General features: G+C 37.6%; 1 protein-coding gene across 2 annotated transcripts in view; it reads left to right on the top strand.

Moving 5' to 3' along the window:
• The window catches only part of EIF2B3 (eukaryotic translation initiation factor 2B subunit gamma), a 153,685-nt gene that overhangs the window by 99,951 nt on the left and 32,561 nt on the right, over window positions 1–21,173 (top strand). For both annotated transcript variants that reach the window (XM_068539757.1, XM_068539759.1), the window contains one exon: window positions 6,126–6,215. In XM_068539757.1, coding sequence (XP_068395858.1) covers window positions 6,126–6,215 — 90 coding nt within the window. The remainder of the gene's footprint in view (window positions 1–6,125; window positions 6,216–21,173) is intronic.

Genomic DNA, 21,173 nt, shown 5'->3' with positions numbered 1-21,173 from the left:
ATTTTACACAAATGGTGCTGGGACAATTTGATATTCACATGCAAAAAAATTAATTTAGACCCTAACCTCTCTCCATACACAAAAATGAAAATGGATTACAGACCTAATGTAAGAGCTAAAACTGTAAAAGTTTTAGAAAAAAATCTTTGTGAAATTGGGTTAGGGAAAGAATTCTTAGTTAAAACACCAATAACATAATTCATAAAAGAAGGATTGATAAATTTTATATCCTCAAAATTAAAGTCACCGTTCAAACCTCAAAAGATACCATTAAGAAAATAAAAACATAAGGACTTTTAGAATTCAAGGAGATGATAAACAACCCAATTTCAAAATAGGCAAAAGATTTTAATGGACACTTCACCAAAGAAAATATACAAATGGCTAATAAGAATATAAAAAGATTCTCAATATTGTTAGTCACTAAAGAAATGTAGATTTAAACAATGAGATGCTATTTCACATCCACTAGAATGGCTGTAATAATTTTTTTTAATATTTATTTATTTATTTTGGCTGCGCTGGGTCTTAGTTGCAGCACACAGATCTTCATTGAGGCATGTGGGATCTTTTAGTTGTGGCATGCAGACTCTTAGTTGCGGCACATATGCAGATCTAGTTCCCCAACCAGGGATCGAACCTGGACCCCCTGCACTGGGAGTGTGGAGTCTTACCCACTGGATCACCAGGGAAGTCCCTATAGTAAGTTTTTAAAAAACAGAAAAGGCAAATGTATAGAGATAGGAGGCAGATTAGTGATTGTCTGAAACTGAGGGTGAGAGGGGATTTATTGGTTGCAAACAGTCATGTGAGATTTTATTTAGGTGATAGAAATGTTCTATAACTGGATTGTGGTGATAGTTGTACAGCTCTGTAAATTTTCTAAAACTCGTTCCGTTGTACACCTAAAACAGGTGAATTGGGCTTCCCTGGTGGTGGAGTGGTTGAGAATCTGCCTGCCAATGCAGGGGACACGGGTTCAAGCCCTGGTCTGGGAGGATCCCACATGCCGCGGAGCGACTAGGCCCTTGAGCCACAATTGCTGAGCCTGCGTGTCTGGAGCCTGTGCTCCCTAACAAGAGAGGCCGCGGTGGCGAGAGGCCCGCGCACCGCGATGAAGAGTGGCCCCCACTTGCCGCAACTGGAGAAAGCCCTTGCACGGAAACGAAGACCCAACACAGCCATAAATAAATAAATTAATTAATTAAATTTTTGTAAAAAAGGTGAATTTTATGGTATATAAATTATACATCAATAAAGCTGTTAAAAAAAGACACTCCAACAAAGCAACCAGCTAAATTTAGAACATGGAGTATTCTACAAGACAGGTGATCCGCCCTCTCTAATCATATGGCTTGTCAGGGGAATAAGGAAGGGGAACTTTTTTTTTTTTGGCTACGTTGGGTCTTAGTTGCTACACGCGGGCTTTCTCTAGTTGCGGTGAGCAGGGGCTACTCTTTGTTGTGGTGCACGGGCTTCTCATTGTGGTGGCTTCTCTTGTTGCGGAGCACAGGCTCTAGGCAAGCAGGCTCTAGAGCACAGGGTCAGTAGTTGTGGCTCACGGACTTAGTTGCTCCGTGGCATGTGGGATCTTCTCGGACCAGGGCTCAAACCCATGTCCTCTGCATTGGCAGGCGGATTCTTAACCATTGTGCCACCAGGGAAGTCCCAGGAAGGGGAACTTTTTTAAAATGAAATTGCCAAATACATTGTGAGGCTTTGACTGAATCCTGATTCAGACAGACTAACTGTGAAAAGACAAATTTGAATTTGGATTGGATATTAGATGACATTATGAAGTCGTTGATAATTTCATTAGGTGTAATAATGACGTAGTGATTATATTTCAAAGTCCTTATCAGTTGGCAATGCATACTACACATACTGGAATATTCACAGTAAAATGACATTATGTCTGGAATATGCTTTAAAATACTATATTAGTTTGCTATAACAAAGCTCCATAAACTGGGTGGCCTAGAACAACGGAAGTTTATTGTCTTAACAGTTCTTGAGGCTAGAAATCTGAAATCAATGTATTGGCAGGGTTGGTTCCTTCTGAGGTCTATGAGGGAGAATCTGTTCCACCCATCTCTCCTAGCTTCTGGTAACCTCAGGCATCCTTGGCTTATAGATAGCATTCTCCTCGTTTCTTTATATTGTCTTCCCTCTAAGCATGTCTGTCTCTGTGTTCAGATTTCCCCTTTATAAGGGTACTAGTCATACTGCATTAGGGGCCCTCTAATGACCTAACCTTAACTTGATCATCTACAGACGTCATATTTCCAAATAAGGTCATATTCACAGGTACTATGGGTTAGGACTTCAACATCTTTTGGGGGGACACAATTTAACCCATAATAAATACCACAGCAAAAAATTTTTAAAGATTAGAAAATGTTGATAATTGTTGAAACTACTTGATGCGCACATGGGAATTTATTATGTTTTTCTCTTATTTTGTGTATGTTTGAAATTTTCCATGATAAAAATTTAAGAAATGTGTGTGTGAAAGCAGAGACTTAAATTGATATTTGTACACTCATGTTCATAGCAGCATTATTCACAATAACCAAAAAGTGGAAGCAACTCAAGTATCCATAGACAGATGAATCGATAAAGAAAATGTGGTACATACATACAATGAAATATTATCCAGAGTTCAAAAGGAAGGAAATTTTGACACATGCTCCAATATAGATAAATTGTAAAGACGTTATGCTAAGTGAAATAAGCCAGTCACAAGAAGAACAAACAAATATTGTATGCTTCTTCTTATATGAGATTCCTAGAGTAGTCAGAATCATAAAGACGTAAAGTAGAATGGTGGTTGCAAGGGGCTAGGAGGAAGAAGGGAATGGGGAGTTAGTGTTTAATGGATACAGAATTTCAACTGGGGAAGATGAGAAAGTGCTGGAGGTGGATGTTGGTGACAGTTGCACTACAATGTGAATGTAGTTAATGCCACAGAACTATACACTTGAAAATGGTTAAAATAGTAAATTATACAGACCAGCTAAGGACTTTTATGAAGATACTTCAAAAGCCATTGATCTTTGCAGTTAAACAGTAAATGCTTATCCTTGCATCGTTCCCAATATTTATTTCATGTATACATTCCTCATTTATTCTAAAATAATATTATTAATAATTGTCATAATTAATATCTATTGGTTTTGTTCCTTGCTTTAAAAATTGGTATTCCTGTTCTTAAGATCATAAAAAGATGCTTGATTTCCCTTAAATTTTAAACATTACAAATTAAAATTCTAAAATATACAACTTACTATTTTAAAAATAGGTCTATAAAAATAATCCTAATGGCTTATATTGTCCTAGGTTTTCTAGACTTTTAACTTTTTGTTCATTATTTGTTCTGCTTTTCTAAGATCTTTTCTTCTCCACTCTCCTTTTCTTTTTTTATAATAGACCTTTTTAAAAGTATTTTTAAAATTCTCTTTATGTTAGATGAAGAGAAGAAAAAGCTTCTTAGGGAGCTTTTCAAAGATCCTATAGACTTTGAAGATTAAAAATTTTATACCATTCCTCTGAGTTTTCATCACTGAAAGGATTCCCACAAATTTTTCATATATATATATATATATATATATATATATATATATATATTATTTTTATTGTAATAAGCTTTTTCTATGGTTGGCAACTTGTTTTAAATTATTTTTTTAAACATAAAATTATAACTATTTCTAAATGTCTTATCATTTCCATTTACTGATTTCTTACTTTATTTTATACAAATCCAAAACATCTTCCTGGCCCAGAGCAATTAACCAGTTACCCAGATCTTGCCGGTGCCTCTTTGAGGTTTTTTGGTATTATTTTGTTTTCTTTTAAAATATCAATTCTTATTTCTAATACCATTTAAAAACAATTAAATGGGGGCTTCACTGGTGGTACAGTGGTTAAGAATCTGCCTGCCAATGCAGGGGACACGAGTTCAAGCCCTGTTCCAGGAAGATCCCACATGCCTCGGAGCAACTAAGCCCGTGCGCCACAACTACTGAACCTGTGCTCTAGAGCCCACGAGCCACAACTACTGAGCCCACATGCCACAACTACTGAAGCCCGCACGCCTAGAGCCCATGCTCCACAACAAGAGAAGGCAACACAATGAGAAGCTCACGCACTGCAACGAAGAGTAGCCCCTGCTCACTGCAACCAGAGAAGAGCCCGCGCGTAGCAACAAAGACCCAACACAGCCAAAAATAAAATAAATAAAATTTATAAAAAAAAAAAAATTAAATGGGAAAAAATAAAATAAGGAACCAACCTTTTTGGCAACTTAAATGGCATTGATCTCCCGGTCCCAAGATTCACGTTCAATACAAATTTAATGCAAAAGAAAAAAAATCTCTGAATTGCCCATCTCTGTTCCTTCATTGTATTCCAGATTTGTAGCTAAATCTCTAGCCTGGATTATACCAGCTAAATTTTTGGAAATTTTTTTAATGCAAGAACTTTCTGGTTTTACCTACTTTATGTGATGAGAGTAAAAAGCTTAAAAAAAGTTTATAAACTGTGAAATGCTGTATGAATGTTAGTGCCATATGAGCTAGGGACTGGTAACAGTTTAGAAGATGATTACTCAAACTTTTAAGTTATTCCTTTCCCGGGTATATGATAAAAGTTGACTTCAGCTATAAATATGAGAGTAATATATCTACTTCATGAGGTAGTTGCAAGGACGAAATAATTTAAGTAGAGTATGTTGAATGATTCAAGGAATTTGTAAACCAAGGAACTGAACAGGAGAGTTCAACTTTCCAGATTGGTTAGATCAAGGGATAGAATTATCAGGGTGTGAACTTCAGATGAAACCCGGGCACCACAAGGCAAGTAGCCACATTCACATTTGCAAAATTCTATTTCCTGAAGAATTTCTTAGGACTCAAGACTCTCAGGAAGTTAGAATTGGGATATATCTTCTACTTTCTTCTTCATCCTCATTGTATACATTAATTGGCTTAGTGGGATTGTGTAGGTTATGGGTGTGAGATCTGAAATCTGACTCTTCTCTTGCTCTTTTGGAAGCATTTTGTTCCCCCTTCTAACAAAAGAGTGGAAGCCCAGGGTGGTGTACCTTAATCTATTTGATAAATTACTTCTAGGGTATCTAGATCCCATGAGAATAATTTTCCTTAAGACTATAAGCCAGTCAAAGCAGAGTAACACAGAGTAGTAGAAGAAGGATGACAACCAGGCAGCTATGATTGGAATTGCCATTTTTCCACCCTACTCCTCCCCTCCTCTCCTTCAGCTATCTTTTATTTATTTTATTAAATAAAATGACCTTGAACATTATATTATAAGCATGACATTTCTTAAGGCTGAAACCAAAGATGGCAGACTAAATAGCAACTAGGCAAATGCCTTAATTTGACCTAATTTATTCATGTCTTTGTCTATTCAACAACTATCTATTAAATATTTATTCTGTGTGAGGTACAATGCTAAGTGCTAAGACTATAAAAATAAATCTCTGCCCTCAGGGAACTTTTATTAGTCTAGTGGGAAAGAGCATAAGTAAGTAAGCTGTTACTTTACTGTATGGTAAGTTATCTAGTAGAGATGGGCACCAGGTGTTGTGGGAACACAAATTTGGGTTGTCAGGGAAGGTTTTCTAGAGGGAGTATACCTGAGGAGAGCCCTAATGAATAATTAAGAGTAGGGACTTAGAAAGTATTCATAGAATTTTACTTCATCGTCTATGAACATGGAGTAATACATGCCAAATACTAGAGGAAAGCATGGCTAAAGTATGGCCTGCAGGAAGTGGGGCAATTGGAGTAGAAGCAGGAAAATGTCAGTTACAAGAATTGTGGGTAGGAATTTGTAGTAAAATAGAAGAATGACTTGTCAATGATTTGATGGCTCACCAATTTTCAATGTCTTTGGAAGCCTGAAGACCTCATAAAGTGTGAGATAGGGCTTATATAAAGAGAAGACCTTTTCTGTGGTAGGATCAGAGCCGATATCCACCTTCTTGGTCTTCCCAGAGTTGGGTGTAGGCAGCATGGCTCTCACCCTTATAAGCTTTCTAATGCCTACTACCTAATAATAGGGTAGAACTCACGTGACCCTTTCCTCTCTTATTCTTTTCACAGGCACCCTAGAATACGTTTCCACACAGGCCTTGTGGACGCCCATCTCTACTGCTTGAAAAAATACGTTGTGGACTTCCTAATGGAAAATAAGTAAGAAGGAGGGGGATAGAGTCAAACCCACAGCACTTAAGCTACCCTGTGACTTAATAAACAGTTTTAAACCTTGACAATAACCAGTTATATAAATAACACAGTTTGTTATAGAAATGAATTCATGTTACAGCATACTGTTATTTCGTCTGTACCAGAGTCTCCTGCTTGTATTTTGGGGACCTGTGCTATGATAAACCAGTAATTTATTTGTATAAAACTAATAGTAACTTATGAAGCATCTTTCTGCAGTTTCAGGCTCTTCTTCCTTCCTTCTGCAAGGGTGAGCTCCTCAGCTCTGGTGTCATTTGTCTCCAAGCAGATGTCCTTTCCCTAGGCAATTATCCTATAGATGGGCCCTCTTAGCAAAGGGCCAGACACTTATACCCAAGAGGAGGAAAGAAAGAAGAGCAAGTTTTCCTCCAATTTTGGAAAAGTCCTTCACATCGAATAAAGTTTCATGAATGCAGAGAAACAAAATTTTGTGCTTTCCCTGATTTTGCTTTGATAACAGAACTGTGGGCCTTAAATACTTCCCAGAGACTGTGTCTGGCAGATCATAGGACGTGGATTTCCAGAGAGAGAACTTCCTTTTGTGGTTGATCTCAAGGATTTTTGATAGGAAATGCAACTAGAGTCCTCAGAGGAACAGGAAGGAAAAGATGTAATAACTGCATGGTTAAGAAGAGGAGCAGCTAGTCTTCCTTGATGGCTGCTGGATAAGTTTCTGCCTTGAATAGTACTGGTAGACTGGAAAGCAATCAGGCTGGTACCACAGCAGCAAGTTCCCTCAGACCAGCTGGGGAAGGGAGTCTGAGAACCAGAGTTCAAGTGCTAAGCATGCACTTAAACTCAGGAATATTAAGGGGATATATACAGGAATATTAAGGGGAAGAGGAATTGTTCCTCCATGCCCAGTATAATATTTCTTGCAGCATCCTAACCCTCACCTGCCTACAACACCTGCTCAACCACTACAGAAAGGCCCATGTAGAGCCAATGGTGAAACAAATCATCTGGACTCCTGGAAAGCTTTCCCAGGGGTTATTGTTTCTCTATTTTTTCTCACCAGGACAGTATTGCCCTGCTCCCCTCTGATTTATTATTCTGTTTTTTCCGTCAATCAGCATATATTTATTAAGCACCTGTTACGAAGCAGGCATTGTGCTAAATCAACTGTGGGATCCATGGTGAATAAGCAGACATGGGCCCTGCCCTCATGGAACTTACAGCCTTAGCTCCACAGTGGATTGTAGAGACTTTGCTTTTTAAATAGCAAGGAAACTTGCTACCAAGATTAGAGTGATCCAGGACACATTTTCCACATACCAGTCTAGGCTATCCATATTATAAAAATGAAGTTAACTCTTTGCCATTAAAGGTTTATTATTTATTTATTTATTTATTTATTTATTTATTTATTTTGTATTTATTTGGTTGCTCTGGGTCTTAGTTTCAGCTCGCGGGCTCCTTAGTTGCAGCTCACCCACTCCTTAGTTGCGGCAGGCGGGCTCCTTAGTTGTGGCATGTGACCTCTTAGTTGCGGCATGCATGTGGGATCTAGTTCCCTGACCAGGGATGGAACCCGGGCCCCCTGCATTGGGAGCGCAGACTCTTAACCACTGCGCCACCAGGGAAGTCCCTAAAGGGTTTATTTTTTATGCCCAAATGAAAATGAAATCCTGTGAAATAGGTCCTACCCTTGACATGCTGAGAGGGGGATACAATAGTGGTAGAGATCATGATTTTTAAAAAAATTTTTTTCCTATGGAAAATTTCACACAGATACAAAAGTAGAGAAAGTGATGTAATGAACTCCCGTGTATCCATCACACAGCTTCAATAGTCACCAATTTATGGCCAATCTTTTTTTATATTTGCTATCACCAATCTTGCTAGTGTCACACCAGGTTATTTTAAAGCAAGTCATTATGATATAATTTCATCTGTAATTATTTCAGTTGTAATTATCTATAAATATTTCAGTATATATCCCTAAAACATAAACAAATACCTCAGTATTACTATCACACTTTAAAAAATCTAACAATACTTCCTTAACACTACCAAATGGGATTGTAGCTTTTGGTGTCTGGATATGCAGACAGTTTTGCAACAAAGCTAGCCTCATCCTGGCTGCTGTAGCTCATTTGGCCACCACCAGTTAGCAGTTCCCACACCTGGCAAGTGTAGTACAGTGGTATGTTCCTTCAGGGCAAGCCTAAATTCGGTGATTCTGTGGCTCCAGCCCAGAAGCTCTGCCAAATGGGACTTTCCCAGAGCTTGCTGTGATAAAGAAGTATACAGAGCCTCAGCTCCACTACCTCCCCATCTCAAGATCTGTTAAAGAGACCTTTATCTCTTCTTCGCCCCATCTACCCTTTACCTCTCAGAGTTGTTGGGATTAAAGGCATTATATTGAAAATTGGTAAATTTCAATATAGAATTAAGAAAAGTATAAAGGCACAGCAGGACAAATTAGAATGGTACTTGAGGGAGATTCTTTATTCCTGGCTGGAATAGTGGAGGTTATGTGTCAAAGCTTTGAGAGATAGGATCGAACAGGTTGGTGGGAGCAGTGTGTACAAGGCCTTAACAGCTGAGCAGGGAGTTACAGGTCTTTATACAGAATAGTCCCATATGGAATGAGCAACGATTCAACCTGGCAGGGGAACATAGACTATTCTGAATGGGAAAGAGACTCTTTCAACGTAAGTAAGAGGCATTTATAGTTATCTGACTATGAGGACTCCTTTAGGGATGGAAAGGAAAAAGTAAACCTAGGAGACATAGCTTCAAGAAAGGACTGATTTAGCAATCCTTTGTTTCACCTATGAAAATTAACATTCTGCCCTGTATATTTTTCTAGTTGTCTACATGTTAATGTCTTCCACCCAAATTCCTTGACATCAGATACCTACCTGGATTGGTAAGGCATTCAATATATGCTTGGTGAATGGAAGGAAAGGAGATGTGGTGACAGTTTAGACAGCAGAAGTAATTTTGTACATCAGTAGTTAGAGAAGAGACGAGTATTTCTGCAGTTGACTAAGTAGAAAAACTATAGGGAAAGCTGTGGAGAAAAGAAAACCTATACTGTCTTTGACGAGAGAAGTTTAGTAAGTGAGCTGTGTGACCCTGGACAGGTGTCTACCTTTCTGTACCCGACTTTCCTCATCTGGGACACACTGTACCTGACACATGGTGGTTGTGAAAAATACTTGTAAAGAGCTTAGCGCAGTAGTTGGTGCATAGTAAGAACTTTTCATTGATCACCTACTGTGTTGCTAGATGCTAAAGATAAAAAGATGGAGTTTCTGCCTTCAAGTTGCTCACAGTTTAGGGAGAGAGGGACAGGTTAAATTATTACAATAAAATGTGCTAAGTAGTATGAGAGTATAGTAGAGTAGTATAATAGTATACTAGAAGCACAAGGGAATTTGGGGGGGGATGATGGAAGTACTCTATCTTGATTTGGAGTAGTGATTACAGTAGTATACATTTGACAAAACTCATTGAACTGTATGTTTAAAGTAGGTACATTTTATTATATGTAAGTTAAATTTACAAAAAAATTGATTTTAAGAGTTTAAAAAATGAATTGGACTTACCACAATTTTTTTAAAATTCAAAGCAACAGACATTTAATATATACCTAAATATATTCTAACTGCTGTGTTGGGGGCTGAGGATACCAAGATGAATACAAAGTCTTATAGGCCATAGTCTCTGTAACCTTGAGAAAATTACATTATGAAACAAGAGAAAAAAAAAAAAAAAGCCAGAGATCCCCAGTCTTAATAAATGGGAAAAGGGCACCTCAGGCAGCAGGAGTGTCATGACGGCTATGCTTTAGAAAGATGCTCCAGCAGCAATGGGAGGGAGGGAGGGATTGAATGGTTTTTGAGCTGAACCAACATCAGTGGTTCAGATTAACTTTAGTGGCAAAATCCATCACTAAAACTGGGCAGAAATTAATAAGGTAATGTATTTCAATATTGATTTTTAGCTAACAGTCCATCATTTCTCAACTGGCTTAATATAGCATTCTCCTTGGTAGTCTTCTGCCTCCAGGCTCTCCCCTTTTAATCCATCCTCCACAAAACTACCAGAGGACTTTCTAAATTGCAAATCTGACTGCATCGTTATTTGGTGACTGGCATTGCCACGTCCCAACATTTACCAGTTGAAGTAATGCATGGGCCCAGGAGTAGTGCCTGAGGTAATAAGGATGAGGCAGGAGTGTCCTTAGGGATGCCACTGTTTGGCTTGGATGCTGATATCTTTTGCTGAATGTCTGCTAGTCTACATGTGCATTAAGGCACTTAGCTTCATCAGTATGTGATCTTAGAACTAACTCAAGCTTTCTAAGTATCAAATAAACCTTAGAAGCCATTTTAAAAAAAAAAAGAGGGTTGGTAAGTTTGACTAATAACAAGTTTTTAAATTCTGTATTGTGAGGGAAAATAAAACCGAATAAACATAGTGTAAAAATAAACAACAAAAGTGGGGGGAGGGGATATTTGCAATACCAGGATAGCCCAAACACTAGTTTCCTCACATTACAAAGAGCACTTTAAAATCAATAAGGAAAAGAGTAATGACTCAATAGAAAAATGGGTAAAAGTTATAGGTAGTTGGTTCATAGAAAAAGCTAGTACACATATGAAAAGATGCCTACTCTTATAAATAAAAATGCATGTTAAACAGTTTTAGAATACTGTCTTTATTGTATGGCAAAGATTTTTAAATTTTGTGATGAAGCTAGTAAAGCTGTGGGGAAATTCTCTTATACTGTTTTACATAAACTTTCTGTAGGGTAGTTGATGATACCTATCAAAACTTAAAATTATATACTCTGACTAAGCAGTTCTTTCCCGAAGAATCTATCCCACAGAAATATTTACTTAAGAGTATGGAAATATTCATTGCAAAATGTTCTTTGCAACATCCTTCATAACAGGGAAAAGTTATAACAATTTAAACAGGGTAATTAATTATATTATTGTGCAACTGTTAAAAAGAATGAAGTATAACTCTGTGTGGTGATACGGAAAGATTTCCAAGATATATTTACTAAAAAAAGCAAGTTGCAGTATTAGCATGTATTTTCAGTGTAATATGATTCTATTTTTTGCTTTAAAGAAATAAAAAGATATGCATATATATGCTTTAGAAGGTCTTTTTATCTATTTCTGAATGCAGTATGACAGATGGATGTTCCAAAGACTGTCTTGAAAATTTTAATTCAAAAATGTCTTGGATTTTATGTCCAGAGCCAGAGCAGAGCTTAGACTGAGTATTGTTACTGTGGTGCTCTTGATGCTGAGTGGTGAGCTAAAAGTTTCTCCTCTTTTACAGTGTTATCTGATCTAAGCCTAAGGAAGCTCACCTCTTAGGAACTTTTTGTTTGGCTTAGCAGGAGTTGCTCCAAAAGGAGACCGGTCCTGTAGAGAACTGAAGCAATATGCTGGGTCTCTGAGCTGAAGCCCGGAGAGACAGGCAGTTCATACCAGAATTAGTCCTGGTTTCCTTTACCACAGAAACCCAGAAAAAATTGTCTTTCTCTCCCTTTTCCTAACTTGCTAGACCTGCTAGCTGTTTAAGAGACCTAGAGGAAATTAATCTTCTTAAAAGGAAGAATTAAACTGAATACTTCCTTCCTGTTCAGAAAAACCCAGAGTTATAATTAACCTCTTGTAGTGTTTGAACCCAATCCATCTGTGCAGGACATACAGTCTTAGCGTTTGGCCTTCAGAGCACCAACCATGCACCAGATACTATTCTGGGTACTTTTCACACTTCATTCAGTCCTTAAAATAGTTCTCTCATTTAGGTATTATCTTCATATTTATAGAAGAGGGAAATGAGGCTTAAAGTCATTTGCTCAGTGTCATACCGTCAGCACCCCAACAAAATCGGCCACTGTTGATGAGTTGATTGCTAGCAACATCTACCACATATCTCAGATGTCTCTGTGTTACAGACACACACACGTGCACACATACCCGGGGGGATAAGAGAGTAGTCACAGCTTCCTAGTCTTAGCTACACAGGGATGCAGAGGAGTACAGATGGCCCCCACAAACAAAAGTCAGGAATTGGGGATAGGCAGCCATGTTACAAGGTCAGAATCAGGGTGATAATTAAAGCCACACGCGAGATGACGTTATAGACTGGCTAGAAACCCGTGAGTCAGTGTAGGAAAGCAGAGAAAAGAAACAGAAATGAGAGACCATGGGAGATAGGCAGGAACCTTGGTTCCTTACTGTTCAGTTCAAGCATCCATATGACTTAGCTGTACTTGGTTTCATGTCCTTAGATGTCCTAGAGATTGCATGAAGTATCCTTTACTTAAATAACAGAACAAAATTAAGCTAAGAATTTGTGGTTGACATAACCCTCTAACTGGAGCTATTATGTGGTAGCTGTGTACTGACATCTGAAGATGTAGGTGCTACCAAGATTAAACTAGGGTAGTCTCCTCTGGACTTCTTGGTTACATTCATTTTGATCTCTGGGACTTCTGGAAATAACTTGCTGCTGAAAAAGGGACAAAGGCCTAGCAACACATTGTATTGACTTATAGTTAACTTAAATATAAGCCCCCCAGCTGAGCCTTGCCTAAGCTATCATAGGCGACCATGGGCCAGATTATGGTAGGAAAGATAACCTTTTTAAAGAAGACTTTTAAACTGGCATAATATTTATAATTAAAGCACTCCTAGGAAGAAGAATCATATGGAACCAGAAAGTCTAAAGCCAGAAGAAAAGATGTGTTTAGTTTGCTGAGGATTTAAAAATAATTTCCCTATAAGTATAATGCTTAACTGGTGTGCTTGCCTTCTTTCTTCCTTCTCTGACAAATTCTTAAATATCCATTAAAGCTTACCTAGGTATTACTCCTTTAGGAAGTTTTTTCTCAATTTTTTTTCCCTTCACCCCCACTTAGAATAGATACCCTTGCTCTGTGCTACCATAGTATTCTGTGCTTATCTCCATTAGGCATGAGATCATTCTCTCTTCTGATCTTGTATAATCTTCAATTATTACATGCATCCTATTAAACTGAATTTGCATGTCTGTTTTTTCTACTTTTTTGAACCCCTTGAGGACAAAAACCAACTCTGATTCATCTTGTGACACACAGGAGATGCTCAGTAAATATAAAGGCAGCCAAACCATCAACTTCATATGAGGGCATGGATTTACCTGTTTTGTTTCACTGTCATATCCCCACTGTCTAGAATATGCCTGGCACATTTTGGGTACTCAGTGAATAAATTCAAATGAATAAAATGTTAGTTGAATTGCCCTAAGCCTAGGCAGTCTCTCCAGCCTGTAGGATCTGAACCTGTTTTTCTTTCTCAAGACATATGCACCAACACTGAAAATTTATTCTTATAGAAGCTTTTAGTATTTTTGTTAAAAAGGGGAAAAGGATATCACAGAATACTGTATACCAAATACTTGGTTCTAAAGTCAGTACCTTTTAATCTAAAACAATTCCCTGTTTACTCTTCCAGATTATATCTGTTTTCTTTGAAGGAAAAAAAAAAACTGAAAACAAAGCATAGGGTTAACTCAGCAATCACCTTTTCTTCCCAATTACAGCTCTGCTGAGAGAAGAGGCAAGAAAACCCAAGCCTTTAGTATTCTCTGCAGACTTGAGTTCCAGGCCCTATAAAAGTAGGTTTTCTGTTCTACCTCTTTGCTAACTAATATTTTGAAGGACTGACTTGAAGTAGAAGACGTTTAGAGGATTCTAAGTCTCTTTGATTTGCTTACAAAGACAGAAAAGCCAGAATGCAAAAGTAGCCAAATTTTTCCGTTTGCCATGGACATAATTTTAAGACTTCCCCTGAAAACTTACAGCCACAAGGAGGACCTGATCACAGATCAAGGCAAAATGCTAAAAATAACAGATTTAAGCAGAACTAAACTAAAACATGTGTTTTTTCAACTGTTGGTTTTTTAATGCTAGTAATATTAATAATACAGAAACGTATTTAGAGTTCATTACATTTCCAAATCAGGAAAGCTCTGCTTCCTATCTCCAAAAATCAGAAGGAAAAATTATTGCCAGCTCTCTGGCCTAGAGGGATTACACTCAATCATTCACACATTCACTCATTCGTTTATTCAAATAAATATTTATTTAGCACTGACTGAATGTTTACTGGTAGAGAGACAGTAAGCAGAAAATTTTAAATCCTGTGGAAAGTGCTGTGGTTGCAGAAAACATGGGATACTAGTTAATATGGTATAGTGGAAAGAGTCATAGGCTTTGAGATAGATGTGGAGTAAGTTTCCGCTCTGCCAGTTATAAAAGCTGTGTTAACCTTAAGCAAGATAACTAACCTTTCTAAGCCTTGATTTCCTCACTTATAAAATGAGGACCATAATACCTACCATGAGGATTGCTGTAAGAATTTGAGATATGTATATTAATTTCCTAGCATGGAACTTGCACATGATATGGATTCAAAAACAATACATACAGACCTACTAGAGAATGGACTTGAGGATACGGGGAGGGGGAAGGGTAAGCTGGGACAAAGTGAGAGAGTGGCATGGACGTATATACACTACCAAACGTAAAATAGATAGCTAGTGGGAAGCAGCCGCATAGCACAGGGAGATCAGCTCGGTACTTTGTGACCACCTAGAGGAGTGGGATAGGGAGGGTGGGAGGGAGGGAGATGCAAGAGGGAGGAGATATGGGGACATATGTATATGTATAACTGATTCACTTTGTTATAAAGCAGAAACTGACACACCATTGTAAAGCAATTATAGATGTTAAAAAAAAAATACGTACAATTGTCTTTGCTATGAGAGTACAGAAACCTGCAAGTGTTACGAAAGCCTTCCAAGGAGAGATGATATTTGAGAGCAGTCTTATGGCTCCATACATTTTCACAAAGTTAACACTCCCTTGTAACTACTATTCAAGTCAAAAAATAGAACATTACCCAGTTTCCAGACACTCCCTTCAAGCACCTATCCCCCCAACACACAAAAGTAACCACTATCTTGAGCATTAAATAAATTTAAGAAGATAAGACCAGATTTATACTTTAGAAAAATCACTGTGCCTGCAACACAGAGGGTGGTTTGAAGGAAGAAGAGACATGATCAGATTGTGCTTTAGAGAGGGTGTTCTGTCTGTAATATAAAGGATAGATTTCAAGAGGTAAGACTGGAGGAAGAGAAACCAATTAAAAGCAGCTGAAGGAATCCAGGCAAATAATGACAGTGGCTTAGACTAGGCAGTAGCAGTAGAGATGGAGAGTTGACAGTTTTGAAAGATTTGGCGGATAAAATCAGCAGTGTTTGGTGACTGGTTGTATGTGAGGAGTGGAGGAAGGAGGAGGAAGCAAGATGATTACCACATTTCTGGCTTGGGTGACTAAATGAATCTCCATATCACTAAGCAAGGTAATCGGTGTTTGGGGTGGGGGGGAGCATGTTTGGGAGAAAGAGGATGGGTTCAGTTTTAAACATTGTTTTTAAGGTACCTGTGGGTCATCTAAATGGTGGCAGAGTCCATCAGGCAGTTGAAAATGTGAGACTAAACTAAAGAAAAGAGGTCTTGGCTATGGGTCTACATTTGGGAATGAGCTGCAAAGAAGCCACCAAGTGATCTATCTCAGGGAGACGAATAGCATGAGAAAAATACAGGCAAAAAGAAAAATCCTGAGAAACACCAAATATTTCAGGGGAAACAAAGAAAGAGGTATCAGAAATAGGAACAGATCAAGAGAGTGATGCCACAGAAAGTAAGGGAAGAATGGCCTATGACTGTGAAATTTGGAAGATTCAAAAAATATTTTTAAAATACTACCCATAATTCTGCTACTGTGAGATAATTGTGAACATTTTAGTGTATTTCTTTCCATCATTTTATTTATTTTTATATATACATATACACACTTCAGATTGTGCTGTAGAAATAACTGCTTTCTGCTTTTTTTTCCTGAATTTTTGAATTTTATTTTATTTATTTTTTTTATACAGCAGGTTCTTATTAGTTATCCATTTTATACATATTAGTGTATACATGTCAATCCCAATCTCCCAATTCATCACACCACCATCCCCACCCCCACGAGTCACTTTCCCCTCTTGGTGTCCATACGTTTGTTCTCTACATCTGTGTCTCTATTTCTGCCCTGCAAACTGGTTCATCTGTACCATTTTTCTAGGTTCCACATATCTATGTTAATATACGATATTTGTTTTTCTCTTTCTGACTTACTTCACTCTGTATAACAGTCTCTAGATCCATCCACGTCTCTACAAATGACCCAATTTCGTTCCTTTTTATGGCTGAGTAATATTCCATTGTATATATGTACCACATCTTCTTTATCCATTCATCTGTCGATGGGCATTTAGGTTGCTTCCATGACCTGGCTATTGTAAATAGTGCTTCAGTGAACATTGGGGTGCATGTGTCTTTGAATTATGGTTTTCTCTGGGTATATGCCCAGTAGTGGGATTGCTGGATCATATGGTAATTCTATTTTTCTTTTTTAAGGAACCTCCATACGGTTCTCCATAGTGGCTGTATCAATTTACATTCCCACCAACAGTGCAAGAGGGTTCCCTTTTCTCCACACCCTCTCCAGCATTTGTTGTTCGTAGATTTTCTGATGATTCCCATTCTAACTGGTGTGAGGTGATACCTCATTGCAGTTTTGATTTGCATTTCTCTAAAAATTAGTGATGTTGAGCAGCTTTTCATGTGCTTCTTGGCCATCTGTATGTCTTCTTTAGAGAAATGTCTATTTAGGTCTTCTGCTCATTTTTTGATTGGGTTGTTTCTTTTTTTAATATTGAGCTGCATGAGCTGTTTATGTATTTCGGAGATTAATCCTTTGTCCATTGATTCATTTGCAAATACTTTCTCCCATTCTGAAGGTCGTCTTTTCGTCTTGTTTATGTTTTCCTTTGCTGTGCAAAAGCTTTTAAGATTCATTAGGTCCCATTTGTTTATTTTTGTTTTTATTTCCATTACTCTAGGAGGTGGATCAAAAAAGATCTTGCTGTGATTTATTTCAAAGAGTGTTCTTCCTATGTTTTCCTCTAAGAGTTTTATGGTGTCCGGTCTTACATTTAGGTCTTTAATCCATTTTGAGTTTATTTTTGTGTATGGTGATAGGGAGTGTTCTAATTTCATTCCTTTACATGTAGCTGTCCAGTTTTCCCAACACCACTTATTGAAGAGACTGTCTTTTCTCCATTGTATATCCTTGCCTCCTTTGTCATAGATTAGTTGACCATAGGTGCGTGGGTTTATCTCTGGGCTTTCTGTCCTGTTCCATTGATCTATATTTCTGTTTTTGGGCCAGTACCGTATTGTCTTGATTACTGTAGCTTTGTAGTATACTCTGAAGTCAGGGAGTCTGATGCCTCCAGCTCTGTTTTTTCCTTCAAGACTGCTTTGGGTGTTTGGGGTCTTTTGTGTCTCCATACAAATTTTAAGATTTTTTGTTCCAGTTCTGTAAAAAATGCCATTGGTAATTTGATAGGGATTGCATTGAATCTGTAGATTGCTTTGGGTAGTATAGTCATTTTCACAATATTGATTCTTCCAATCCAAGAACATGGTATATCTCTCCATCTGTTGGTATCATCTTTAATTTCTTTCATCAGTGTCTTATAGTTTTCTGCATACAGGTCTTTTGTCTCCCTAGGTAGGTTTATTCCTAGATATTTTATTCTTTTTGTTGCAGTAGTAAATGGGAGTGTTTCCTTAATTTCTCTTTCAGATTTTTCATCATTAGTGTATAGGAATTCAAGAGATTTCTGTGCATTAATTTTGTATCCTGCGACTTTACCAAATTCATTGATTAGCTCTAGTAGTTTTCTAGTGGCATCTTTAGGATTCTCTATGTATAGTATCATGTCATCTGCAAACTGTGACTGCTTTACTTTTCCAATTTGTATTCCTTTTATTTCTTTTTCTTCTCTGATTGCTGTGGCTAGGATTTCCAAAACTATGTTGAATAATAGTGGTGAGAGTGGACATCCTTGTCTTGTTCCTGATCTTAGAGGAAATGCTTTCAGTTTTTCACCACTGAGAATGATGTTTGCTGTGGGTTTGTTGTATATGGCCTTTATTATGTTTAGGTAGGTTCCCTCTATGCCCACTTTCTGGAGAGTTTTTATCATAAATGGGTGTTGAATTTTGTCAAAAGCTTTTTCTGCATCTATTGAGATGATCATGTAGTTTTTCTTCTTCAATTTGTTAATATGGTGTATCACATTGATTGATTTGCGTATATTGAAGAATCCTTGCATCCCTGGGATAAATCCCACTTGATCATGGTGTATGATCCTTTTAAAGCGTTCTTGGATTCTGTTTCGTAGAATTTTGTTGAGGATTTTTGCATCTATATTCATCAGTGATATTGGTCTGTAATTTTATTTTTTTTTTGCAGTATTTTTGTCTGGTTTTGGTATCAGGGTGATGGTGGCCTCATAGAATGAGTTTGGGAGTGTTCCTTCCTCTGCAATTTTTTGGAAGAGTTTGAGAAGGATAGGTGTTAGCTCTTCTCTAAATGTTTGATAGAATTCGCCTGTGAAGCCATCTGGTCCTGGGCTTTTGTTTGTTGGAAGATTTTTAATGACATTCTCAATTTCAGTGCTTGTGATTGGTCTGTTCATATTTTCTGTTTCTTCCTGGTTCAGTCTAGGAAGGTTGTGCTTTTCTAAGAATTTGTCCATTTCTTCCAGGTTGTCCATTTTATTGGCATATTGTTGCTTGTAGTAATCTCTCATGATCCTTTGTATTTCTGCAGTGTCAGTTGTTACTTCTCCTTTTTCATTTCTAATTCTATTAATTTAAGTCTTCTCCCTTTCATTCTTGATGAGTCTGGCTAGTGGTTTACCAATTTTGTTTATCTTCTCAAAGAACCAGCTTTTAGTTTTATTGATCTTTGCTATTGTTTCCTACATTTCTTTTTCATTTATTTCTGCTCAGATCTTTATGATTTCTTTCCTTCTACTAAGTTTGGGTTTTGTTTGTTCTTCTTTCTCTGGTTCCTTTAGGTGTAAGGTTAGATTGTTTATTTGAGATCTTTCTTGTTTCTTGAGGTAGGATTGCATTGCTATAAACTTCCCTCTTAGAACTGCTTTTGCTGCATCCCATAGGTTTTGGATCGGCGTGTTTTCATTGTCATTTGTCTCTAGGTATTTTTTGATTTCCTCTTTGATTTCTTCAGTGATCTTTTGGTTATTTAGTAACGTATTGGTTAGCCTCCATGTGTTTGTGTTTTTTACGTTTTTTTCCCTGTAATTGATTTCTAATCTCATAGCATTGTGGTCAGAAAAGATGCTTGATATGATTTCAATTTTCTTAAATTTACTGAGGTTTGATTTGTGACCCAAGATATGATCTATCCTGGAGAATGTTCCATGTGCACTTGAGAAGAAAGTGTAATCTGCTGTTTTTGGATGGAACATCCTATAAATATCAACTAAATCTATCTGGTCTCTTGTGTCATTTAAAGCTTGTGTTTCCTTACTAATTTTCTGTCTGGATGATCTGTCCATTGGTGTAAGTGAGGTGTTAAAGTCCCCCACTATTACTGTGTTACTGTTGATTTCCTCTTTTATAGCGGTCAGCACTTGCCTTATGTATTGAGGTGCTCCTATGTTGGGTGCATATATATTTATAATTGTTACATCTTCTTGGATTGATCCCTTGATCATTATGTAGCGTCTTTCCTTGTCTCTTGTAACAGTCTTTATTTTAAAGTCTATTTTATCTGATATGAGTATTCTACTCCAGCTTTCTTTTGATTTCCGTTTGCATGGAGTGTCTTTTTCTATCCCCTCACTTTCAGTCTGTATGTGTCCCTAGGTCTGAAGTGGGTCTCTTGTAGACAGCATATATATGGGTCTTGTTTTTGTATCCATTCAGCAAGCCTGTGTCTTTTGGTTGGAGCATTTAATCCATTCACATTTAAGGTAATTATCAATATGTATGTCCCTGCTACCATTTTCTTAATTGTTTTGGGTTTGTTTTTGTAGGTCCTTTTCTTCTCTTGTGTTTCCCACTTAGAGAAGTTCCTTTAGCATTTGCTGTAGAGCTGGTTTGGTGGTGCTGAATTCTCTTAGCTTTTGCTTGTCTGTAAAGCTTTTGATTTCTCCATCGAATCTGAATGAGATCCTTGCTGGGTAGAGTAATCTTGGTTGTAGGTTCTTCCCTTTCATCACTTTAAATATGTCATGCCACTCCCTTCTGGCTTGTAGAGTTTCTGCTGAGAAATCAGCTGTTAACCTTATGGGAGTTCCCTTGTATGTTATTTGTCGTTTTTCCCTTGTTGCTTTCAATAATTTTTCTTTAATTTTTGTCAGTTTGATTACTATGTGTCTCAGCGTGTTTCTCCTTGGGTTTATCCTGCATGGGACTCTCTGCACTTCCTGGACTTGGGTGGCTATTTCCTTTCCCGTGTTAGGGAAGTTTTTGACTATAATCTCTTCACATATTTTCTCCGGTCCTTTCTCTCTCTCTTCTCCTTCTGGGACCCCTATAATGCGAATGTTGTTGCACTTAATGTTGTCCCAGAGGTCTCTTGGGCTGTCTTCATTTCTTTTCATTCTTTTTTCTTTATTCTGTTCCGCGGCAGTGAATTCCACCATTCTGTCTTCCAGGTCACTTATCCATTCTTCTGCCTCAGTTATTCTGCTATTGATTCCTTCTAGTGTAGTTTTCATTTCAGTTATTGTATTGTTCATCTCTGTTTGTTTGTTCTTTAATTCTTCTAGGTCTTTGTTAAACATTTCTTGCATCTTCTCAATCTTTGCCTCCGTTCTTTCTCCGAGGTCCTGGATCATCTTCACTATCGTTATTCTGAGTTCTTTTTCTGGAAGGTTGCCTATCTCCACTTCATTTAGTTGTTTTTCTGGGGTTCTATCTTGTTCCTTCATCTGGTACATAGCCCT

The sequence above is a fragment of the Eschrichtius robustus genome, chromosome 3, assembly GCF_028021215.1.
Source record: "Eschrichtius robustus isolate mEscRob2 chromosome 3, mEscRob2.pri, whole genome shotgun sequence".
In the NCBI taxonomy this organism is placed as follows: domain Eukaryota; kingdom Metazoa; phylum Chordata; class Mammalia; order Artiodactyla; family Eschrichtiidae; genus Eschrichtius; species Eschrichtius robustus.
This window is presented reverse-complemented; position numbering and strand designations above follow the sequence as displayed.